General features: G+C 35.3%; 1 protein-coding gene across 2 annotated transcripts in view; it reads left to right on the top strand.

Moving 5' to 3' along the window:
• The window catches only part of BAZ1A (bromodomain adjacent to zinc finger domain 1A), a 92093-nt gene that overhangs the window by 28648 nt on the left and 36363 nt on the right, over positions 1 to 27082 (top strand). For both annotated transcript variants that reach the window (XM_032344020.1, XM_032344019.1), the window contains exons 3-9: positions 5216 to 5359; positions 14839 to 14940; positions 17649 to 17736; positions 22061 to 22195; positions 23046 to 23145; positions 23887 to 24053; positions 26330 to 26425. In XM_032344020.1, the coding sequence (XP_032199911.1) occupies positions 5216 to 5359; positions 14839 to 14940; positions 17649 to 17736; positions 22061 to 22195; positions 23046 to 23145; positions 23887 to 24053; positions 26330 to 26425 (832 nt within the window). The remainder of the gene's footprint in view (positions 1 to 5215; positions 5360 to 14838; positions 14941 to 17648; positions 17737 to 22060; positions 22196 to 23045; positions 23146 to 23886; positions 24054 to 26329; positions 26426 to 27082) is intronic.

Genomic DNA, 27082 nt, shown 5'->3' with positions numbered 1-27082 from the left:
TAAATGTATAATGTGTTGTCATAAGTATATTCACGGTGTTACATAACCATCACTACTATTTCTAGAACTTTTTCATCATTCCAAACAGAAACTCTGTACCCATTAAGCAATAACTCCCCATTTCTCCCTCCCTGCAGACTCTGGTAACCTTTATTCTACTTTCTGTCTCCATGAATTTTCCTTTTCTAGATACTTTATATAAGTGGGTTTGTACAATATCTGTTACTTGTTTGGCTTATTTCACTGAGCATAGTGTTTTCAGGGTTCATCCATATTGTAGCCTGTATCAGAATTTCATCACTTTTCATGGATGCTGAATATTCCACATTTTGTTTCCCCATTTACCTATTGGTAGACATTTGAGTTTTTTCCACCTTTTGATTGGTATACAAGTATCTGCAAAGTTCCTGTTTGTTATTTTTTTTTTAAGATTTTATTTATTTATTTGACAGAGACACAGTGAGAGAGGGAATATAAGCAGGGGGAGTGGGAGAGGGAGAAGCAGGCTTCCCCCTGAGCAGGGAGCCCAATGCGGAACTTGATCCTAGGACACTGAGATCATGACCTGAGCCGAAGGCAGACGCTTAACGACTAAGCCACCCAGGCACCCCCAAGTTCCCATTTTCAATTCTTTTGGGTATATACCTAGAAATAGAATTGCTGGGTCATGTGATAATTCTGTGTTTAATTTTCTTAGGAACCATCACACTATTTTCACAGCAACTACCCCATTTTATATTCCCACCAGCAATGCACAAGGGTTCTAGTTTCTCCATATCCTCACTAACACTCATTATTTCTCATGTTTTGTTCTTTTAATAATAGCCGTCTTGGTATAAAGTGGTATCTCATTGCAATTTTTATTTTGTATTTCCTTTACTTAAGATTAACGATGGCTAAACATCTTTTCATGTACTTATTGCCATTTGTATCTATTTAGGTCCTTTGCCTGTTTTTGAATCGGGTTCTTTTTGTTGAGTTAATAAGTGTTCTTTATATGTTCTGCCATGTCTTTGTCTGGTTTGTGTATCAGGGTAATGTTGGTATTATAAAATAAGTTAAGACATGTTATATCCTCCTCAGTGTTTTGGAAGATTTTGAGAGTTGATATTAATTCTTTGAATGTTTAATAGAATTTGCCATGAAGCTATCTGGTCCTGGGCTTTTCTTTTTTGGAAAGTTTTTGATTATTGATTCAGTCTTACTGCTTACAAATCTATTCAAATTTTCTATTTCTTCCTGGGTCAGTTTTGGTAGTTTGTGTATTTTCAAGAATTTGTTCATTTTATCTAAGCTATCCCATTTGTCAGCATAAACAATTGTCCATAATCTTTTCTTATAGTCTTTTTTTAGTTTTGGTAAAATCACTAGTAATGTCCCCCACTTTACTTCTCATTTTAGTAATTTGAGTCCTCTCTGTTTGTTCTCAATTCTTTAAGAGCAAGTTGTAAAGGAGTCACATATGATACTTTTAATTGAACCTATATAACACTCAGAATGAGGGAAAATGAGCAAAGAGAGAAGATGATTTGAGGATTCACCTACATAGTTTACATTTTGAGGATTCTTAAACTTTGGGGTGCTGTAAAACCGATTATTTCTTCAATTTAGGAATGATGCAGAAATTTCCTAGCAGGAAATCCCTGGTCCTGGTTTTCTCTGTGCCTAACAGCAGCACTATTAGATATTTTAGGGTATACTAAAGATGTTCTTCTAATGGAGAATTAATGAGCACATGATAAAATGTACACTAATGAAAATATGTGCTATTATGTTATAAAAATTCATCAGCTTTCCGGGGCGCCTGGGTGGCTCAGTGGGCTATGCCTCTGCCCTCAGTTATGGCCATGACCTCAGGGTCCTGAGATTAAGCCCCGCATCGGGCTCTCTGCCCCGTGGGGAGCCTGCTTCCCCCCACCCCTCTCTGCATGCTGCTCTGCCTACTTGTGATCTCTCTCTCTTTGTCAAAAAAAAAAAAAACCTTAAAAAAAAATTCACCAGCTTCCCAAAATGAGTCCACTCTGAATATCCTGTTGGTCTTTCTGAATTGTATGATTCTCTTTATTTTGGCTGTAAGTGACAAAAATTAATTTTAAAAAATAGGGACAAAGGGTCACTTATCAGTTTATTGAATCAAAGGAAAAATTAAATAGCTAAACCTTAGATGAGCAAAGCCCAGCTTAAGTCTGAGGAAAAACAGAAATAAGAGAATTGATTGCCTCTAGTACTTTTGCCATCTCTCCTCTCTCGTTGGCTTCATCTTCTTTTTTTTTTTTTTTTTAAGATTTTATTTATTTATTTGTTTATTTATTTTTATTTTATTTTATTATTTTATTATTTATTATTTTATTTTATTTTATTATTTATTTATTTATTTATTTTTTAAGATTTTATTTTATTTATTTATTTATTTATTTATTTATTTAAACACAAGCGGGGGGAGTGGGTGAGGGAGAAGCAGGCTTCCCACTGAACTAGGAGCCCAGTGTGGGCCTCAGTCCCAGAACCCTGGGATCATGACCCAAGCCGAAGCGAGACGGCTAATGACTGAGCCACCCAGGCATCCTGGCTTCATCTTCTCACTGCACAGTTACCTGCTTCTCAGGGCAGGAAACATGGCCTCCAACCAGAACTTTATATCTTATAAATTCCGTGATGGGAAAGGGACTGATTTTTGCTTTCTAGATTCCAAATTTTAAAATCTTGGAAAAGAGTGAGACTCATAAGTAGCTTAGTTGGTTAACTGTCTGTCTCTTGATTTTGGCTCAGGCCATGATCTCATGGGTTGTGAGATCAAGCACCATGTTGGACTTCATGCTCAGTGGGGAGTCTGCTTGAGATTTTCTCTCTCTCCTCTCCCTCTGTGTACCCCGCCTTGTGCACATGTGCTCACACTCACTCTCCCTCTCTCTAAAAGTAAATAAAATCTTGTAAATAAATAAATAAATAAAGGCTTGGAAAAAATGTATCGGCTCAGCAAAAAGGTGCCCACCCAGTATCAACTAACTCTGGCCAGGACCTTGTGGGACCATGACAGCTCTACTTAGTTGCTGTGTGGAGGGAGGTGGGGTAAAGGAAGAATGAAGTTCCTAGGAGAATGGGGATGGTGACTAGATGGGCAGTTTATGAATGCCCACAATATATCAAAACTTGTTTATGGTTTGTAGGATGACCAAATGAATGATAAATAGTGAGCAAATTGTCTAATCTTGAACTGCTTTTTCTCAGAAAAGAGATTTACCCCATTGGTAAGTATAGGTATATATGTACTTAAGATATTCTTAGTAATAAAACCTCCCCTTGGATTGCCTAAGTTGTTTTCTCTCACCCTTTTCCCTTCCCTGCCCCCAAGATCTTGGCAGCCACTTACCCACTTTCTGTCTATGAATTTTCCTTTACTGAATATTCCCTATAAATGGAGTCATACACTATGTGGCCTTGTATGTCTGGTTTCTTTCATTTAGCATAATGTGTTCAAAGTTCATCTATGCTTCATTTTAATTTTTGTGCTGAATAATATTCCATTGTATGGATATACTACATTTTCATTATAGGTTGCAAATTGGCATAGTAAAAATGGGGTTGAGAAGTATTTCAGTTGTGAATATGTCTGGAATTGCCCATAAAATCCAGATAGAGTGGGCAGAGGTTAAGGAATTCAAAATAGAGGCGATAAAGAAATAGGCAGAAGACATGAACAGACATTTATCCAAAGAAGACATCCAGATGACCAACAGACACATGAAAAAGTGCTCCACATCACTCAGCATCAGGGAAATACAAATCAAAACCACAATGAGATACCACCTCACACCAGTCAGAATGGCTAAAATTAACAAGTCTGGAAACCATAGATGCTGGCGAGGATGCAGAGAAAGGGGAACCTCCTACACTATTAGTGGGGAATGCAAGCTGGTGCAGCCACTCTGGAAAACAGTATGAAGGTTACCCAAAAAAAGTTGAAAATAGTTACCCTATGACCCAGCAATTATACTATTGGGTATTTACCCCAAAGATACAAATGTAGTGATCTGAAGGGGCACCTGCACCCCAGTGTTTATAGCAGCAATGTTCACAATAGCCAAACTATGGAAAGAGCCCAAATATCCATTGACAGATGAATGGATAAAGAAGATGGGGTGTGTATATACACAATGGAATATTACTCGGCCATCAAAAAAGAAAGAAATCTTGCCATTTGTGCCAACATGGAACTAGAGAGTATTATGCTAAGCAAAATAAGCCATTCAGAGAAAGGCAATTATCATGTGATCTCACTGATGTGGGGAATTTAAGAAAAAAAAAAAAAAAACAGGATCACAGAGAAAGAGAGGAAAAAATAAAATAAGAGGAAACCAGAGAGGGAGACAAACCATAAGAGACTCTTAACTACGGAAACAAACTAAGGTTGCTGGAGGAGAGGAGGATGGAGGGAAGGGTAACTTGTGATGGTTATTAAGGAGGGAATGTGATGTAATGAGCATTGGATATGATATAACACTGATGAATCACAGATCTGTACCTCTGAAACCAATAATACATTATATGTTAGTAAAAAAAAAATAGAGGCAATAGAACTAGTGAATAGGAAGTTTGTTATAGAGATCAGAAATGCCAACAAAAGCTATGGTGAGAATAAAAAAGGTTATCATCAGGAGAATTTCAGAATTTAAAATGTTGGGTGCTTTGAAAAACTATAAGATCCAGTCTGTATAATGACATATTATGCCAGTGTTTTATTTTCTAAGTAGTAACTTTAGTTAAGTATATACTTGCTAGGACACCTGGGTGGTTCAGTGGGTTGAGCATCTGCCTTTGGCTCAGGGCATGATGCCCCAGGGTTCTGAGATTGAGTTCCACATCAGGCACCTTGGTCAGCAAGAAGCGTACTTCTCCCTCTACCTGCCTGCTTCTCTCCATTTCTCTCCCTCTCTCTCTCTCTTTCTCTGACAAATAAATAATAAAATAAAATCTTTTTTTAAAAAATAATGTAATTGCTAAGAATTTTGATAAATTGACCTCGTATTATTTTAAACTGTAGCTAACCTTTGGCTTAAATTAGATGTTACAGATTTTCTATTTGGTTACATCAATGAGTCATAGTTTCTACGAAACAAAATATCTTTCAGTTGTTCAGAATAATTAGATTGTTCTGAAACATTTGATTATAAAATATCAAATAATTTCCATTTTTTAATGTATCCTTTTCTTTCAGGTTACAGTGTAGGATTTTGGAAGTCCTCCCTCCATCACATCAAAATGGCTTTGCTAATGGACATATCAGCAGTGTCGATGGAGAAACTATTATCATCAGTGATAGTGATGATTCAGAAACACAAAACAGTTCTTTTCAAAATGGGTAAGTGATTTTTTAAATGTATTATTTTTAAATGTATAATTTTTTAAATGTATTATCAGATTGGCTAATGATACCCTATTGATACAATTTTCTCTTTAATCCTTCCCTTTTTCTTTAGTAAGCCTATAGTGTAAAATCCATGTAAGTGATGTGGTTCAACAACACGTGTTAGAATTTGCAAAATTGAAAGTACCTAGTTAACTCTAGTCAGCTGCTTAGGAATAACTGAAGTTCGCCTCATTCAGTTACACATACACATTCCAATTTGGTTTTCTTGGGAAAATTCTTTCTGTACCTTAATTATTATACCTAATCACTTTATAGTGCATATGGAAATTGGTCATTTGACAGCCTGGGTCAGCTGAGTGTTCTGGGCAAAAAAATCACACAGGCAAATATAGATTGGCATTGTCCGCAGGTAAATTTAAAATCTCAGCTAAGTCTTCAACTGGTTAAAAGCCTTCTTAAATGCTATTCTGTATGTTCCACAAGTAAGTGAAACCATATGGTAATTGACTTCCTCTGCTTGACTTATTTCACTCAGAATAATCTCCAGTCCCATCCATGTTGATGAAAAGTTGGGTATTTATTCTTTCTAATGGCTGAGTAATAATATTCCATTGTGTATATGGACCATGTCTTTATCCATTCATCTGTTGAAAGGCATCTCAGCTCTTTTCACAGTTTGGCTATTGTGGACATTGCTGCTGTGAACATTGGGGTACATATGGCCTTTCTTTTCACTACATCTGCATCATTGGGGTAAATAGAGTTGCCAGGTCATAGCTGTTATACACAAACAGTGAATCATGGAACACTACATCGAAAACTAGTGATGTACTATATGGTGACTAACATAATAAAAAATTATTATTATTTTTAAAAAATTAAAATATATCCAGAAAAAAAAAGTCTTCTTATGTTCTTAGCTCTACTTCCTTCTCTGTTCTAGTAAGAAACCTAACCTGAGGCTGCTTTTTTTTTTTTGGTGTGTGGCGGGGGGTATAGGTGGCACACAGTGCTACATTAGTTTCAGGTTTCCTGGCTGGTTCAGTCAGTAGAGCATATGATTGACCCTTGATCTCAGGGTAATGGGTTTGAGCCCCACACTGGGCATAAAGCTTACTTCAAAAAACAAACAAACAAAAAGACATAGGGATTCAATATCTCTCTGTACTTTTGCTATGTGACATAGTGATTCAGTATCTCTCTCTGTACTTACGCTCACCACAAGTATAGCTACCATCTGTCACCCTACAATGCTATTACAATACAATTGACTATATTCCCTATGCTGTGCCTTTGCATTTCTGTTACTTAATTCATTCCATAACCGGAAGGCTGTATCCTCCACTCCCCTTCACCCATTGTGCCCATACCTCACCCCTCTCCCCTCCATTGACCATCAGTTTGCTTTCCATACTTAGGTCTGATTCTCCTTTTTATTTGTTCACTTGTTTTTTAGGTTCCACATATAAGTGAAATCATATGGTGTTTGTCTCACCCATGTTGTCACAAATGTCAAGATCTCATCCTTTTTATGGCTACCTAATATTCCATTGTATATGTATGTATGTGTGTCTTCACTCATTCAGTTGAGTAAATTGACTTGCTATTGATGGACACTTGAATTGCTTCCATATCTTGGCTATTGTAAATAATGCTGCAATAAACATAGGCGTGGGGTGCATATATCTTTGTTTATGTTTTTGTTCTCTTTGGGTAGATATCCAGTACAGGAATTATTAGATCATATGGTATTTCTGTTTTTAATTTTTTTGAGGAACTTCCATACTGTTTTCCACAGTGGCTACACCAATTAACATTCCTATCAATAGTACACAGGGTTCTTTTTTCTCCACATGCTCACCAACACTTGTTTTTTTTATCTTTTTGATTGTTGCCATCCTGACAGGTGCAAGGTTTTGATTTGCATTTCCCTGATTAATAGTGATATGGAACTTTTTTTTTTTTTTTAAGTAGACTCCATGTCCAGTATGGAGCCCATCATGGGGCTTGAACTCATTACCCTGAGATCAAGGCCTGAGCTGAGATCAAGAGTCAGGCGCTTAACCAACTGAGCCACCCAGGTGCCCCAGCAATTGAGCATTTTTTTTAAAGAATTATTTATTTACTTTTAGAGAGCTTGCGCATGCATGAGTCGGGGGAAGGACAAAGAGATATGGGCAAGAACCTCAAGCAGATTTCCTGCAAAGCAGGTAGCCTGATTCGGGGCTTGATCCCACAACCTATGAGATCATGATCTGAGCCAAGATCAAGAGTTAGAGGCCTATATACCCCTTGAGTGTTTTGGTTTTTTTAAGATTTTATTTATTTATTTGACAGAGATCACAAGTAGGCAGAGAGAAAGGCAGAGAGACAGAGGGGGGAAACAGGCTCCCTGCTGAGCAGAGAGCTCAATGCGGGGTTCAATCCCAGGACCCTGAGACCATGACCTGAGCCAAAGGCAGAGGCTTAAACTGCTGAGTCACCCAGGCACCCCTGCCCTGAGTATTTTTTAACATGTCTGTTTGCCATCTGTGTGTATGTGTTCTTTGGAAAATTTCTAGTCAGGCCCTCCACCATTTTTTTTTTTTTTAATTTATTTGATAGACAGAGATCACAAGTAGGCAGAGAGGCACGCAGAGAGATTGAAGAAGGGAAGCAGGCTCCCCGCCGAGCAGAGAGCCCCATTCGGGACTTGATCCCAGAACCCTGGGATCATGACCTGAGCCGAAGGCAGAGGCCTTAACCCACTTAGCCACCCAGGCGCCCCCCCCATTTTTAATTGGATTATTTGGGGGGTTTTTGGTGTTGAATTGTATCACTTTTTTATATATTGTGGATATGAACTCTCTGAGGCCACTCTTAACTACTTCCTTTATCTCCTTTGTATCTGAAATATCAGTAACTACCAAGTTCTGTACACAGTTCAGCTTCTTGTTTTATCTGACTTGAACTTACTGTATCTATAACTAGCATTTGAGCATTTGCTGTCCAGGCACTGTGCTAAGTTCTTTATATGCATATCAGTCACTCCTGGAAGAGTGTTGTTATCCTTGTTAAACAAGAAGAACCTGAGCTTTAGTAATGTTAATTGGTGTTGCACAAGACCATCTAGCCTAGTATATTGCCTGACAGAAAAAACAATTTTTAGGTGAGTGAAGCATGACATGATCCCATGTATTAAGTCTTTTGATGCATCTCATTTTTTTCTTGAGTTGATAGTTTATTAAGGACAAAAAAGAGATTTTCGCATCCCTCATTGAATATAGAGTTTATGATGCAAAATTATTGAGTATTATGGTGGTTAATATATGTCCTTTAGCAGCCCTGACAGTAGTTCATGTGTTTTGTTTGGAGTGTATGAATGATTATAACCCTTAAATAGAGTTAATTATATATGAGTCTTGAAGGGTTAAATATAGATTTGTATATAAAAGACTTTATTTAAATTGATGTTTAAATATGGTAAGCATTAAATTTTTTCATTTTAAACGATTTATCAGTTAAGGCTATTTTATACTAACTTTTTTTTAAGATTTTATTTATTTGAGAGAGCTCAAGCAAGAAAGCACAAGCAGAGGGAGGGGCAGGAAGAGGGAGAAGCAGGGAGCCCAATACGGGGGCTCCACCCCAGGACCCGAAGATCATGATCTGAGCCTATAGACGCTTAACCTACTGAACCACCCAGACACCCCTATTTTGTAGTAACTTTTAACCTAATCTTTCTAATTCTTGTAGATGCTGTGAGGTGCTTTAGGATGAGGAATGTCTAGACTCTTAGGTTCAGCACTCCATTATTCAGCTCATTAATGTTCTTTCTCTTCCTTTTTTGAATATGAGGTACATGCATAGTTTGTAGCTGATTTGGTACCTTGAGTACAAAGCAAATTAATTCATAATCCCCATTAGTAATAGTAAATATTTTACTTGTTATATGTGGCTTTATTCCCATCAATTCTACTTCTGCCACGTATAACAAGCTTATCACAGAGTATTATTTAATTTGACCGTGATTTCCTGCCTAAATAGCTTGTGCCTTATTCCATGAATATACTTGGTATAGAAAAAGTGAGTAAGCTAATTAATTACTTTATTCACAGGTATTTTAACCTGTTGGTGATTCTAAAAGGATCTGAGCCTTCACTATATACATCAACATCATAAAATGCCTACTTATTTATAGCTTGCTTCCATTGTATTCTGATATACCAGGAAAAGTGAAACATAATCATCTTTGGGCCTTTGTTCTGTTATTTCTATCAATTCTATGACCTAAGTGAGTAAGAATTTTACTTCTTCTAGGTTGCTCCCTGACAACAAAACATAATCTGGAGTTTCTCACGTTTCAGTAGGTGGACTGAAAGGATGAGAATGGAACAGTTCTTTATTGGTCATTTTCCATTACTTGAGCTGTATAACAGCACCCACATCTGTTTTCTTATTTATTTTATTCCTCAGAACCATTCTATAAGGGTAGGTGATCATATTCTTTTATCATTGAGGAGAAATGGACGTTCAGAGTTTAAAAATGTTTCCACATCACCTAGTTAAAAATATCTGTGAGACTTACTAAGGCAGCATATTTAGAATTAAGCCTAGGTGCTCAAAATGGTCACCAGCATTCCAGGGAAGGGGCGTTAAAATATATATAATATTTTCTGTTTTAGCCATTTTAAGTGTATAATTCAATGGCATTAATTGCATTCACAGTATCATACCACTATCACCACTATTCCCAAAACCTTTTCTTTACCCCAGACAGAAACTCTATACCCGTTAGGTAATAATGGTACATTCCCTTTTCCCCCTCCATCACCTGGTAACCTCTAATCTGCTTTCTGTCTCTGTGAATTTACGTATTCTAAATATTCATATAAGTGAAATCATACTGCATTTGTCCTTTTGTGTGTTGCTTATTTCATTTAGTACTATTTTCCAAGGTACAGCCATGTCATAGTATGTTGAGATTTATAATAGAGCTTTGATATACCTGTCTTAAATATACTTTAGAAAGAGATGAGGCTAATTTTTCTAATCATTACTTTTTATCACTCTACATTCCATTGTATGTGTATACTACATTTTGTTTATCCATTCATTTGTTGATAGATGCTTGAGTTTATATGAATAATAATATTGTGAATATATTGATGAATAATTGATGAAATTGGAAATAATTGATGAAAATGAATAATGATGAAAATATTGATGAATATCTGAATATCAGAGTTTTATAGAGTCATCTCTAGGCAGATATTATTTGAAGTTTAAAATTATCTTAAAAATATTATTCTAACCTGAAAATAGTATATGAACAAGGATACATTTTTGGTAACATTTTATAATCCTGGTGGTAATTTGCAAGAGCACAAGGAAAAACTAATTATTTTAGGAACCTTGAAAAGTGTATTGTGTATCCCATTTTGAAATACTATGCAACTGACTTCCTTCATGCAGTGTAATCTGGCTGTGATGATAGCTATAGTTGATTCATTTTCATTGTTGTATAATATTTCAGGGTGTGAATTACGTATTATCCAAGTGTTATTTTTAAAGAAGTAGACCTAATTGTTTTGCTAATTGTAGTTCATATATGAAATTTTTATGTGTGAGGTCAGGTTAGCATTTTAAATTCTAAAAATAAACAAACAAAACACCACCATAAATAACCCCTGTGCTGAAAGCTTAATTATTTGATCTTTTGTCATTTCTGTTGTACTGCTATAGAAAAAAATTTTAACTGCCTTTTTAGTGTCAAATATTGTCCATGGGATAGCAACAAAAACAATTCCCATTATGAGAAAATAAAAGTAGAACTAAAATTATATATATAATATATAATATATAATAAAATTATATATAATACATATAATATTATATAAAATTATATGTAATATATAATAATATAATAAAAACTAAATATATAATATAATACTGAAATATATAATATATAATAAATTATATATAGAAAAATATATAATTATATAATATATAATACATATAAAATTATATATACATATAACATGTATGTATAATATATACAATATGCCAATATGCCTAGTTACATATACATTATATGTAATGTATATGTATTGGGGCACCTGGTGGGCTTAGTTAAATGCTTGACCCTTGATTTTGGCTCAGGTCATGATCCTCAGGGTTGTGAGACTGAGTCCCACGATAGAGCCTGCCTGCTTGGCAGTTTCTCCCTCTGCCTCTGCCCCTCCCCGCTAAAAACTACATATAACTAGACATATTGAAATATGGTATATTTATAAAATAAATCGGTGATAAAATTTTGTGAATAAATCATTGGAATGGTGATCTAATTTCTATAAATATAATATTTGGTGTTAATTTGCCAGTGTAGAGCTAGTAATAGATCTGTACTTGTTGCTAATAAAATCAGTCTCTTAGTAGTCATGGCTAAGATCATTACATTCAATTTAGTATTCCAGCTATTTAGGTCTAGGCTTTAGGAAGCAAAGGAGAAAAATTGTTAAAATGGGCTTTTAAAAAAAAAATAAAGATTTTATTTATTTGACAGAGAGAGATCACAAGTAGGTAGAGAGGCAAGCAGAGAGAGAGAGAGAGGAAGAAGCAGGCTCCCCGCCAAGCATAGAGCCCAATGTGGGACTTGATCCCAGAACCCTGAGATTATGACCTGAGCTGAAGACAGAAGCTTAACCCACTGAGCCACCCAGGTGCCCCTTTATTTTTAGTATTATCTTTTAATTCCTGTCTTATAGGTGAATCCATATGATAAGCAGTTTCTGTTGGTTTCCAACAACCGTATTTCCTTGGAAATAATCCAGTTATGATTTTATTTATATAGAATTTTGTGTAGGAGTTATAACAAAACTCCCACAAGAATATTTTCACTGATTGGAAAAAATTATTTTAGTTCTGTTATGTTTTATCTTCAGAAACAAATTTTATGGGGAGCCTGGGTGGCTCAGTGGGTTAAAGCCTCTGCTTTCGGCTCAGGTCATGACCTCAGGGTCCTGGGATGGAGCTCTCTGCTCAGCAGGGAGCCTACTTCCCCGTCTCTCTCTGCCTGCCTCTCTGCTTACTTGTGATCTCTGTCTGTCAAATAAATAAAAATCTTTTAAAAAAATGAATTTCATGATATAGCAAGAAAAAAATAATTTTATATACACAAAAAAATCACATTTTTATAACCTTAAATCCATTAAGATAAAGTCCAAACAAGTTTTCTATAAATAAATAATATATAAATAAAATAAATATATTTATAGATTTATAACTGTGACTTAAAATATAATTATATAATGCTCCTGGCAGTAATCTTTTAAGTGCAATCTATATTATGCTTGATCAACCCCTTATATGTATAAAATGGTAGTGATTGATTAAAAAAATGATATCAAGATAAAAAATCAAGTCTGTTCTTGAACAACTGCTGCTGATTCATTAAGATCCTTTTTTTTTTCCCCTTCTTTTCATTCCAAGAAATTCCTTTATCGGAAACTCACATCAGTATTACTCTCTGAACACTTCGACTTCTCTCTTTGATCTGTTCTTTTGGGACTGTGATTTTCAAACTGCGGGTTATATAGCTTTGTGTAGGTTGTGAAATTAATTTAATAATGAATTTTAACAGAATAGAAAATATTAGACTGCATTCCATATAGTCCGGTTGAATGATTAAATATATTTCCTGTGTATACTGGGTCTCAATGTAAAGATCTTTCGTTCTCCAACTAGAAACTTGAATGCAGTTAAAGGTGAATACTTCCGTTTTATTTGTGTGATTGTCTCATGCATCCCTTCTGTCTGAGTCTCTCCGCACCCCCCACCTTGTGTGTACTGTATTTATAACACTTTGGCTATATCTGACCCTCATTGCTAAATGCTTCCTTTATTGTCCTTTCCTATCATTTTCATCTCAGTCACCCATACTCACATGCCTGTTACATATGTACTTGCATTCACAGCAGCTTATCAAAAATCCAACCACTTGTCATCTACTGCCAACGACCACCCTAGTCTGTAATTGCCATCAATTCTCACTTGGTTCATTGCACTAGCTTTCTAATGGATGTCCCTGTTTGCACTCTTGCCCAACAGTCTGGCAGCCAGAGTAATATTTCTGAAGTGTAAGTTAAGTCATTATCCCCCCTTTATTCAGTATCCTCTAGTGTCTTTTCAGAGTGAAATCCAAAACCCTTATTATTTGCTTGTAATCTAGCCCTTCTGCTTCTTCTCTAACTGGATCTTCTTCTTTTATTCTCCTTATTTATCATTCTTGTGCAAACCATGACTACTTCTACCTTAGGGCCTTTGCACACTATTTTCTCTCTTCCTTTAAACTCATTTTCCCAGGAGAGTTCCCTCTTTTCTTTCAGATCTCTGCTTAAATGTTAACTTATCAGCCCTATCCCGTCAGTTGATCAGGGCTGTCACTTTATAACAGAGAGTACCTATGAATTCCTTTCATAGCTTACCACCTACCCTGCTGCAGATTTTTGTTTCTTTGCTTGCCTCTATGTCCCCACTATGATCTTTTTCATTCACTGTTTAATCTTTATTGTTTAGTTTTGGGCACATAATACACTCTTAAGTATTTATTGGACAGATGGATGAATGCATCCCCAAAGGAAAGACGAGATGAGAAGTTGGTGGAGACAAGGATTAAATTATACCCTCTGCCAATTCTTAAAACAGGGTGAACTGTTTATCACCACTTTTGCTCTTGCTTTACATAGCTATTAAGAAAAAAGCTTAAAAGCAAATCCAAGAGCTATTTGTTTGCTTACAAATATATCTTACCTAAGGTGCCTGGGTGGCTAAGTTGGTTGAGTGACTGCCTTGGGCTCAGGTCCTGATCCTGGAATGCCAGGATCAAGTCTCGCATTGGGCGCTCTGCTCAGCAAGGAGTCTGCTTCTCCCACTGACCTTCTGCCCTCTCATGCCCTCTCTCACTGTCTCTCTCCCAAATAAATAAATGAAATCTTTTTTTAAAAAAAATTGGAAGGGGAGGTGAACCATGAGAGACTATGGACTCTGAAAAACAATCTGAGGGTTTTGAAGGGACGGGGGGTGGGAGGTTGGGGTACCAGGTGGTGGGTATTATAGAGGGCACGGATTGCATGGAGCACGGGGTGTGGTGCAAAAATAATGAATACTGTTATGCTGGAAATAAAAAAAAAAATCATTAAAAAAAAAAAAATTATCTTACCTGAACTGGGTACTTTGTGCTTTTTCATCTTTAGTTGATTTCTTCACAGGAAAATTTATTGAATGATTGAAATACATACCTAACATAAAATAGTGCTTTGTACTATTTTGGCTAATAGAATGGTGAGGGATGTTAGTAACTTATAAAATCCTAGTTAAACTAAAAATGCATTAGATTCTGTTACAGTGTGTTCTTAGAAACTGTATTTCTATTTAAAATCTCAGATTTTCAAACAAGTTATTAACTGATTTATACCTTTGCTCTTTTTTAGGAAGAAAAAAGATGCAATCGATCCCTTATTATTCAAGTATAAGGTGCAACCCACTAAAAAAGAATTGTATGAGTGTGCTATTGTTAAAGCAACACAAATAAGGTAAAACTCAGTATCTCACCCATGCTGGTTAAAAATAGAATAACTGTGTTCAATTAAGATTCGCTATAGAACAAACAGTGTTGCCTGTGATTGTTTCCCTTTTTAAAATAAATGTACACTTATAGACTGATAAAGTGAATCTCAATGGACTCCATGAGCCCTTTGTAACTAACCCCAAAGAGTCTTCAGTCTAAAAAATTATGAAGGATCCTATTTGCAAGGTATTTCTCATGAGAGAACTCAGTTTTCAATGCTGAGAAGTCTGATGGTACTTAGAAATAGGTCACATTTGTAATATTTTATTCATTAGACACAAACATCTGATCAGTCTCTTCTGTTCCTTCAAGTTAATAATAGCAAATTAGTATCCTTAAAAATTCCTGTTTGAGGGACATTTGGTTGGTGTGGTCAGTTAAGCATCTGACTCTCGATTTCAGCTCAAGTCATGATCTCAGAGTCATGAGATTGAACCCCAAGTCGGGCTCAGTACTCAGCTTGGAGTCTGCTTGGGCTTCTCTATCTCTCTCCTTCTGTCCTTCCCGCTGCTTGCACATGTGCTCCCCCTACGTAAATAATGAAATCTTTTTTTAAAAATTAAATAAATAGGGCGCCTGAGTGGCTCGGTGAGTTAAGCCGCTGCCTTCGGCTCAGGTCATTATCTCAGGGTCCTGGGATCGAGTCCCACATCGGGTTCTCTGCTCAGCAGGGAGCCTGCTTCTCTCTCTCTCTCTCTCTCTCTACCTGCCTCTCTGCCTCCTTGTGATCTCTGCCTGTCAAATAAATAAATAAATAAAATCTTAAAAAAAAAAAGAAAAGAAAAGAAAAAAATTAAATAAATAAAAGAGGGATAATTAGTGGTTAATATTTAAAGGAAATGACTTTAGGTGACACAGATCTATTTTTAGGACAATCCCTATTGTTGTGTGCTGATGTTAGGCCCCTAGTCATCTGAAAGTAAATTGACGCTATCAGCCATTGATCAACTTGCTACCTAGTAGTCAATCTTGCATTTCATTTGATGTAAAATGATTTTACTTGGGGGTGTCTGAATGGCTTAGTCAGTTACACATGGGCCTCCAGCTCAGGTCATGATCCCAGGGTCCTGGGATCCAGCTCCTTATCGGGCTCTCTGCTCAGCAGGGAGCCTACTTCTCCCTCTCTTTCCTCTGCCTGCCACTCCTCCTGCTTGTGCATGTGTGCTCTCTTGCTCAAATAAATAAATAAAAATCTTTTTTAAAAAAATGGTTTTACTTATTCTCATATACCTCTTGCCTCATATATACTCATATGAGTCCAAAGAAAAGTGATAATAACCTAAGTGTTGTGAATTCCTGAGTCAGATATATTACTTTATTTAAGGAGGTGAGTGTAGTTTTTGTTTGGTTGGGTTTTGGGGGTACATCATTAACTAAGATCTCTGGAGTGGGAACACCTTGCTAGCTCAGTTGGTTGGGCGTCTGCCTTCACTCAGGTCATGATCCAGGGATCCTGAGATTGAGTCCTGCATTGGGCTCCTCCTTGTCCATTGAGGAGCCTGGTTTTCTCCCTCTGCCTGCCTCTCCCCTTGTTTGTGTGCGCTCTCTCTCTCTCTCCGACAATAAATAAATAAATAAAAATCTTTTTTATAAAAATTGAAAAAAAAAGATCTCTGGAGCATTCTGCATTTTATTATATGCCAAAGAATAGTATTCCCAAAATAATGCTCATAGATTATGCACACTTGTTTTTAACTATTTTTTTTTAAGTAGGCTAGTGAGTGCCATGTAGGACAATACGATTCTTGAGCACTGGTGTGTTTATTCAGTAGTCAAGAGATAATTAACCTTCTTATTGTTAAGAAGCCAGGATAGCACAGTAAGCCAGTAAGTACGCACAGCAAGCCAATCCTTTCTATAAGAATATACATTTTTGAGGAGACTAGTACTTTAAAACTCCTATATTGTTCATTCACTCTTAGAAGCTTTTAAGTTGGCTTTCTCTTGAAAGAAATACATAGAATTCAATTAAAACATTTGCTTTCTTTCCAGAACTTTTCTAGAAATACTTGGGCATTTTGGCGGATTTTTTAATTTGTTTTGATTTGGTTTTGGTGGTGTTTGTTACCATTGTGGTGGTGGTTTTTGAGTTTGGGGGCAAGGGAAAATCAAAAATAGCATGTTTTTGGAATCTTAATTCTAATTCTCTTTCATCTTAATCCCATGAATTTGTTTGCTGCCTTTTGAAGGCAGCAAATATGAAATATTTTAGAATTTGAAACAACCTGTGTTCAAGAATGTTCACAATAACCATTCGAATGTTGACCTACTTAGTGTTATATGAAATCTTGTAGTCTGCTGATTTTAATTTTTTAAAGAATTTCAACGGTGATATTTGTAAGAATGATCATCAAATTTTCTAAAATTAGGTTTACTCTGTAGTATATTTTCCTTGAGGTTTATTTGGTGTCTAAGTGGTTCTTCTGCAACAAATGCATATACTATGTTCATAATGGACATTTATAATAGATCCACTTGTTGATCTTTTAACATTCTACATAAATACTTCTGTATAAAGTTTCTCATAACTTCTACATAAATGCTATTGGAAAATGAAATATCCTTCTTTTCCTAAGCTTGAAATAGAGGTTATGGATTTACGGAGATTATCAAGTTCAAACTGAATTCTTTGATACTAACACTTTACTCTTTCTCCTCCTCTTTCCCTGGTAGCCGGAGAAAACACTTATTTTCTCGTGATAAATTAAAGCTTTTTCTGAAGCAACACTGTGAACCACAAGATGGAGTCATTAAAATTAAGGTAATCAGAATAGTGAAATTATTTATTGGAAGGAAGAAAAAAGAAACGGGTTGTATTATAAAGTTGAAACATTGCAGAAATGTTATTTCAAAGTGTTTGAAAATAGTTCTTCTTTCATCTGGAGCCAGTTTTTAGTAATTTTTCTATTTATTAAATACTATTTTTGCAATTGCTAGAATTGCTAGATGGCTCAGGTACTGCACTTTTTTACCCCTTGTAAAAAAGATCAACCAAGACAGGTAAGAGTAATATATGGAAAACTTGGAAAAAGAAAATGTTATAGGGGAAGGGAACAACTGTATTTTTCTAAGTGGGATCCTGTCTCACAAAAATAAATTCAAAGAACAATGCTAAAATAAGTTCTACTAGAGAGGAAAACAATTCATATAATAAAAAGAACATCAGAGACCTATACTAAGTAGATGGATTATTTTATTCATAATCATTAAGAGGGGGAAAATCAAGCTTAGAAGTCTCACATTGTAAAGTAAATAAAAAGTTAAATGGTAAAACTAGGACTAGTTTTTTTAACTGAGAAATATTTAACTCATATTGGAAGAAATACTAAGTAAAAAAGCAGTAGAATGGGTAGAGAGACGTATGCATGTGTCAAAAATCAGCTACTATATGCTTAAGATTTGTGTATTGCATAATAAATAAATGTTCCATCAAAAGAAATGGAAAAAAAGAAGATATGAGTTTATGTGGAAAGTACTATTTCAAGTCTCTACAAACCAAGATAGATTATTTAACAAAACTGGGACACCTGGTTAACTTGGAAAACAAAATTAGAACTAACTCAAAGGAGAAAAAAGGAAATGAAATAATTCTTAATGTTATGCATGCTAAAGTACTTAGGAGGAGCAAGAGAAAAGAAATACCAAGAATAAGACTTATTTGACAATAGAAACTTAAGGTAGGTTCAGGGGCACCTAGGTGGGTGCCTGGGTGGCTCAGCTGGTTAAGCATCTGGCTCTTGATTTTGGCTGGGGTCATGATCTCAGAGTAGCAAGTCTACTTGGAGATTCCCTCTGCCTCCCAACTTGCACCTGTGTGCACGCACACACTTTCTTTCTGTGATAAATAAATAAATTTTCAAAAAATAAAAATAAAAATGTCATGAATAGAATTGAAAGACAAGTGCTAGAGGAAAAATACTTTCAGTGACTATAATGAGGAGCTCAAAGCAATTAAAAAACATAAATATCCTAGTAGAAAAATAAACAAATAGGCATGATCAAAATTCACAGTAGATGAAATATAAAAACTTGAAAACGTAAGATAGAATCATCTGAAATAATTTTGTTAATGTGAGCATATTTATGTATTTGTCTTGGTAAGAGGGAAAAGCTTAAATTGTGCTCAATCTGTGGCATTGAAAATCACAGATAGCCATGTAAAAAGATGCTTACAAAAAGTTAATGATTCAGATATTTGTGAGAAGTGGCTAGAACAGTGCTGGCACTGGTAAGCAATCTGTTATATATGAAATAAGTTATAGTATGTTTATCATAAATAGCAAGTTGACCAGTTTCCCTAACTTATAAAAATGTCTTACATATTGATGAATAAAAACAACCCAATTGGGAAAAAAAATGGTAAGAAGTATTGGCAGTTTTTCACCAAAGAAAATAAACAATCAGTAGACATGAACAGACATTCAACTTTACTTAATAAATAAATGAAAATTGGGACACCAGGATGGCTCTGTCAGTTAAGCATCTGCCTTCTGCTCAGGGCATGATCCCAGGGTCCTGAGTTCGAGTTCTGCATCAGGCTCCTTACTCAATGAGGAACCTGCTTTTCCCTGTGCCTGCTGCTCCCCCTGCTTGTGTTCTCTCTCTCTCAATCTCTGTCCTTCTGACAGATAAAAAAATAAAATCTTTAAAAAATAATAAATGAATGAATGAAAATTAAAGTGACAGTACACGTTTTTCTCTTAGAGTGTAACGAAAGTTATTAGTGGTTAGTCTAGTGTACTTGCACACAAACCCCAAAACAACAAAGTTTAATACCCAATGTGAGTATAGTCCACTATTAGGAGTACTCAAGAACACGAAGATGCATTTGTTTATTGTGTTATGTGTGTATGAAGAAGAAACATTGGCAATTGATGTATTAAAGCCTATTTTGACCTTTTTTAAGCATATATATTTGAGAAGAAACCACCCATATGTTTTATATTCGTATTTTTAAAGGACAATTCTATATATTCAGGAGTTATTTATGTGGGATAGACAGCAACCATCTTAATAGACTTTAATACAAAATCTTAATAGATTCTTGATTTATTATGATGCCCAGAACTGATTGAGTTTTAAATGTTAAAAGTTATGTTCTACCATGATTACAATTATTACACAGAAAATTTGATTCCCAGTTGAAGTGTTAAAAAAAATTAAAAATTTTATAAGATTTTATTTATTTATTTGACACAGAGAAAGAGAGAGAGAGAGAGGGTACAAGTAGCAGAGCGGCAAGCAGAGGGAGAGGGAGAAGCAGGCTCCCCACCGAGCAGGGAGCCTGATGCTGGGCTCGATCCCAGGACCCTGGGATCATGACCTGAGCCAAAGGCAGATGCTTAACTGACTGAGCCACCCAGGTGCCCCTAAATATTTATTATCATTATTTTCTTACACATTTTCTGAAAGATACTACTGTGAATGCCATGTTCAATTTTTTTGGAGAGAAGGAATGATGATCTTGGCTATTAGACCAAAAATAAAAATTTTAGAGTTGGACTTGGATGAAAGGTGAACAAGTTTTGAAACTTTTGGATTTAGCAAATATCCTAAAACTGCACAACTTCTGATAAAAAAAGAAAAAAAAAGTTGACTTTTCTGAACTTAAATCTGAATTGAAACTTGTTAAGAATTTATCAGCATTGGACGCCTGGGTGGCTCAGTGGCTCTGCCTTCAGCTCAGGTCATGATCCCAGGATCCTGGGATCAAGCCCCACATCGGGCCCTCTACTCAGCAGGGAGCCTGCTTCCCCCCCGCCCCCGCCTTTGCCTGCCTCTCTGTCTACTTGTGATCTCTGTCAAATAAATAAATAAAATCTTTTAAAAAAAGGAATTTATCAGCATTTCTCCTTTTTGCCAGATCAGCTTTGAAATTTGATACATAAAGTCTTTAAGTTAAAAAGTCTCTCACCCCCAATTGGAGGGAAAATCTAAATCTTCAGCACTTAGGAAATGGTTGAGAAAAATTAATTGGGTTAATACAGTGGACTTGTAATGTTAAATATATGGGTTATTTATTTACAAAGAAAATTCCATACAAAATAAGTCAAAAGCAATGCAATCCAAAAGAGATTATTATATAAACATAATTTTGAAATAGTTTTAGAATTTAAGAAACGTTTGAAGGATTCCTGCATATTTTATGGGGGGAAAACCCTTTGAATTGTGGTTTTCTTTCTGGGAAAGCTGATTAATGATAGATTAAGTGAACCAGCTAAAATGTGTATTACTGGATAAACAATTTTTGTGTACACACACACACACACACACACACACACTCACTCACTGAAATATTACCCGGCCATCAGAAAGAATGAAATCTTGCCATTTGCAACAATGTGGATGAAACTAGAGGGTATTATGCTAAGCGAAGTAAGTCAGTCAGGGAAAGACAAATACATGATTTCACTCATATGTGGAATTTAAGAAACAAACAGGTGAACATAGGGGAAGAGAAGGAAAAGTAAAATAAGATGAGAACAGGGAGGCAAATCATAAGAGACTCTTACTCTGGAAAACAAACTAAGGGTTGCTGGAGGAGAGGGGAGGGAGAGTTGGTTGGGGTAATTGGGAGATGGAATGATGGGAGGGCATTTGAGGTAAGGAGTACTTGATGTTATCTGCAACTAATAGATCAGTAAATTCTACCCCTAAAACTAAAAAAAACAAACAAACAAAAAAAAAAAAACCAGGGACATCTGGGTGGATCCGTTAGTTAGATGGCTGCCTTTGACTCAGGTCACAATCCCACAGTCCTGGAATCCAATCCCGCATTGAGGGCGGGAGGATCCCTGCTCCTCGGAGAGCCTGCATCTCCCTCTCCCTCTGCCTGCCACTCCCCTGCTTGTTCTCTCTCTCTCTCTGATAAATAAATACATAAAATCTTTAAAAAAAAAAATTAAAAAAACATATGGGAGAGAAAATTTTTAAAAGTGTATTACTGTGTATTAACACATGAAATTCTAATGTTTTTGACCTAGTCTTTAATAGCAGTCATACAAAATTTTAGACATTTTAAATCTATATATGGTTTCCTAATGGTGTTATTACTGTACCCTGTGTCTTTTTTTTTTTTAATGAAGGCGTCATCTCTTGCAACATATAAAATAGCAGAACAAGATTTTTCTTACTTCTTCCCTGATGATCCACCCACATTTATATTTAGTCCTACTAACAGAAGAAGAGGGAGACCTCCCAAACGAGTATCTATTAGTCAGGTAAGTAGAGAATGAATGAAAACTACATTGTAGCTCTTACCAAACGAGTATCTATTAGTCAGGTAAGTAGAGAATGAATGAAAACTACATTGTAGCTCTTAATAAAACTGTTTAAAATCAAGAATGGTCATTGGCTCCCTGGCTCCCTTTGGCTCCCCTCCTGCACATAGCCTTAATAAGGGGCACATTCCTTTGTATACAATGTATGTACTATATGTTGATAACTACTTAGCAATGAGACTTGTAGCAGTTTCAAGTGTGAATTAGACATAACTTTAATGTCACGGGGATTTTATACCAAAGTGGAAGCAAGCATATAAGCAGTTACTGAAATGTAAAGCAGCAGAAATACAGAGATAAATTATGGGACTGAAACATGAAGAGCATATAAAAGATAAAAGATAATAAAAATATCATACTAAGTAGGTTACAGACCATTATTCTCCCAAGAAGTACAGTAAAAAGAAATCTTCTGAAATTATTTGACATTGACTATAGACATACGCCTCTTTCACATTTGATGTTTACACCATTTTGTTTATAAGGTACCATGGAAAAAAAATTTTTTCTAATGCATATTTTTAAGGCTTTTCTTGTAAATCACTGGTTGTTTTTCTTGGGACATTTTTGTACTAATTTGTAGAGCTATAGAACTAACTCAAATTCTCTCTGTTACTGAATAAAGTTATTAAAAGTTCAGTTATGCTTAGAATAAAATCTTATTATAGTAAGATGAGAGTTTAATTTGATGAGAGTTTAAAATTTTTATTACTGTTAGAACAAGGCCAGACCATTAGTTTGTAAAAGTTTTGGTGGTCTACAACTTTAGTTTCTTGGTTTGTTTTTTTAGGAGGACAGCGTTGCTAATAAACAGACTATTGCAGGTTATAGGAACAAAGCTACTAAAGAAAGAGACAAACTTTTGAAACAAGAAGAAATGAAGTCACTGGGTGAGTTTAACATTCTCTCCAAAAACTGTTTGTATAGGAAAGAATATTTCTCTGTGCTTGGTGGGGGGTGTTTCTGATATGGCATATTTCTTTTATTTGGGTTTTTTTTTTTTAAGCCTCAGTATCTGTATCTGTATCAGATATCTGTAGATTTTTATCTACAGTATCTGTAGTTTTTTATGATAAAAATCCCCCTCAGGTATCTGTAGATTTTTATGATAAATGAGACCTGTGTTCATCTCTTAAAACAGTATCTCAAGGTATCCCCTGTTAAACCAGCCTAATGCTAGATTACACACATGTTAGAGTTTCTATGGCTTACAGACTCTTTGGCGCCATTTGCTTGATTCACGCAGCTTTATAAAACATTGCATTCCACAATTGACTATACATATGAATCATTTGGGAATCTTATGAAGATTCTAAGTTAGTAGGTCTGGGTGGGAGAAGAGAGTCTGCATTTCTAACAGGGTGATATTTTGCTCCTGATCTTAGGACCACCCTTGGAGTAGTAACAGGGCTTTGAAAGGCAGGTAGAGGTTTGTCCCAGTGCAGTAGTTTGTCTTAAACCCAGCCAACTTGCTTTCCCATTTTAATCACCTGCTGGCTCCCTCCAGCAATTTACAACCCTCGTGAGTCTCTACTGATCACATTTAACCATAAATTATTTTAGGGATTATTTTGTTACTTTAAAAAATATTTTCTGTCTGTGAATAGTTCTAACTTTGACCTTCTCCACAGCTTTTGAAAAGGCTAAATTAAAAAGAGAAAAAGCAGATGCCCTAGAAGCAAAGAAAAAAGAAAAGGAAGATAAAGAGAAGAAGAAGGAAGAATTAAAGAAAATTGTTGAAGAGGAGAGACTGAAGAAAAAAGAGGAAAAAGAGAGACTTAAAATAGAAAGAGAAAAGGTATTCATTCAAGTATATTAGCTATGCTCTCTATATAATAAGTATTGGGTTTTACATACTTAAATTCATGGTTAATTTTCAAATGCTTTTACACTTTGACTCATATTTCTAGTCGTGCATAGACTGCTGATAAACAGTTATTGCTTTATCTCTCTTTTGCTTTGGAAAATTTAATAATTAAAAAAAATTTAATAATTTAAGGTTCAACGTGTGTGTGTGTGTGTGTGTGTGTGTGTGTACACATACCTGTCTTTATACCCCAAAGCCTCTTAAAAACAATTCTGAAGTTGATTTTCTTCATTATTTAGACTTCTAAATTTAGGGGAGATGATATACATAAAACTTGTAAAATCTGTAATTGGAAAAATACAATAAAATCTACAAATAATAAGAATTATTAGTGTTCTTATTCTCCTTGAAGGAAAAAGTATCTGTAAAAATGGGTTTTTCAGCATATCTTTTATTACAGTCTTTAGTGGTAGATATTTCTTCGAGAATTCTGTAGGTAGTTTCCTCCAGAGTCAGGAAGTGTCCTTGGTTTTCCCAGATATTCGCAAGCAGCCCTAGCTGATCCTGTTACACCCTGTGCTCGTTTAAATTGCCTGTAGTTTCTTGAACTATTTCAAATAGGCCATTGGATTGGGGCTGGAGGTCTCTAATACATATACACTCCAGAAAATGTAGAGGACAAGAAAACTACTTGTAACCTACATGTGCTAACATTAGAGATAGCAATTTTTTAAAGATTTTATTTATTTATTTGAAAAGGAGAGAGAGCACTAACCGGAGGAGCAGAGAGAGAGAGAATCTCAAGCAGACTCCCTGCTGAGTGTGGAACCCAACACAGGCCTTGTTCCCAGAACCCTGTGATCATGACCTGAGCCCAAACTGAGTCAGATGATTAACCAGATGCACCACCCACGTGCCCTTAAAGATAGCATTTTTTTAGCACTTCAGTTTATATTTAATCTTAATTCTGGGCCTTAAAAAAAGAAATGCAGGATTTATAATTTTGTAATTTTTTTTTTGTTTTAACATTATTGAAATATCCCTTCGTGTTATTTTTTCCTCTTTTTTTAACTTTATTTTTTCAGTGTTCCGAGAGTCATTGTTTATGCATCACACCCAGTGCTCCATGCAATCCCTTCATGTTATTAAGTAAACTAAGTAAGGTGGGATTTTTAGTGACTGCATAATAGTTAATCAAATAGATACAAGTAAAGTACTTTATAATTTTTTGCTCATAAATGATGATACCCTGTTCAAATTTATGAATAAAAGTTTTTAATATTTTTAGATGATATACCTGGATAAATTTTTAGGAAGTAGAATAATAGGTCAAAGGCTAAGAACATTTTTTAAAATGTACATAGGTATGTGTTTGCTAAATGTGCTTATTTTCACTCTTAACAGTGAATGAGAATACCCATCTTATTACATGCTACAAGAATTATTTGGGGCAGGGAGGGGAAGACTTACTATAGCAGAATTAGTTCTGTAACTATCTTTTTATGTTGAAAATTTGATAAGTGCCCATCTGTTACCTCAAGTGGTCCTAAATTTCAAAGGAAGAGAATAATATTAACATATGTTAAATATTTATTGGAAAGTAATTATAAATTATAATCAATTTAAAATATTTCCTTTACACTCTGCTTTATTGGAGACTTTTTAGGGTCATTATTTATCTTCCAGTGTCAAATACAAGAACCAAGAAATAAGTGTATTTATCAAAAGACCAAGAGAGCAAGAGAAGTGGCCTGGATGGAAAGAAAAAGAAACCTACCAACTGTGTTCTGATACTGCTTTTACTTCCTGGTTCCTCTATCCTTAGGCTGCTAGACTTAAATGAATCTTGAAAATAACAACTATACTAGAAATATGGGGGGAGGTTTTATTTTAGGTACTCTAATAATTTGTTACATTACTTTGTCAGGATTTAATTGATTTGAAATGGAAGAGCCCCTGTAGGCAGAGTCAGATTGAATTAGTATTTATCCACGGGCTACTATGTATGAGACCTTTCCATCTTTGCAGCAGTTGTGTTAGACAGGCATTGTATCAGTAGTTCTAAATCAGTAGTTCTAAAACTTGAGCATGTATCAAAATCACTGGAAGGACTTACTAAAACATCAACTCCTGGGTCTCAAACCAAGTTCCTTGTTCAGTAGGTCCGGGTTAGGGCCCAAATATTTGTAATTCTTACAAGTTCCCAGGTGATGCTGATGCTGCCTTACAAAATTCTTATAAAAAATTTTATTAACCTTTTGTTTTAGGAAAGAGAAAAATTACGGGAAGAAAAGCGAAAATATATGGAATACTTAAAACAGTGGAGTAAACCTAGAGAAGATATGGAATGTGATGATCTTAAGGTATAAGTATATTATGTGACGTTTCACACCTATGCTCTACGTGCCTTATGTGGCTTTGCTAATTAAATTTTCTTTTTTTTAACAGCGGGATCATATTGAACTGAGAGGAAATAGTCAATTAAGCAGATGCTATAGGTAGAGTCCCAAAGCAGCACTGTTAGTGTTTTATAACAGACTTCAAAAATGATTCTCATTCTGCAGACATAATTTGTCATTTGTATAGCTGTTAATAATCCAGTATTATCATGCATCTCAGTTTGTAAGGAACCAATACCATGTTCAGTAGATGGTGGATTACTTCTATTCCATATCCTAAGAAGATCCTGAATTGAGGATAATATTGATGTAGCTAATAATGCCTTGATCTCAGAATCTAGGTTAAAAGTCTTTCTTAACTAGAAAATGTAGTCAGAAGTACACATCAGCTCAAAGTTGTTCTTAGCTTGATTTTTAAAAAGTCACTAGTGACTGTAATTACTAAAGCTGGAATAAGGCCAAGACATCTATAATTTTTAAAGTTCCAAAGGTGATTGTGATAACATCCAGGGTTATGAACCACTAGTCTACCTGAAATCTTATTCAGCAAAGAGTATATATCTACCTTTTCCAGTTTTCTCCACTATATAACTCAAACAGTTACATAAATTGTTTAATCTT

The sequence above is a fragment of the Mustela erminea genome, chromosome 5 (assembly GCF_009829155.1).
Source record: "Mustela erminea isolate mMusErm1 chromosome 5, mMusErm1.Pri, whole genome shotgun sequence".
Taxonomy (NCBI): Eukaryota; Metazoa; Chordata; class Mammalia; order Carnivora; family Mustelidae; genus Mustela; species Mustela erminea.
The sequence above is the reverse complement of the archived record's forward strand: the minus strand, read 5'-3'. Positions and strand labels throughout refer to the sequence as shown.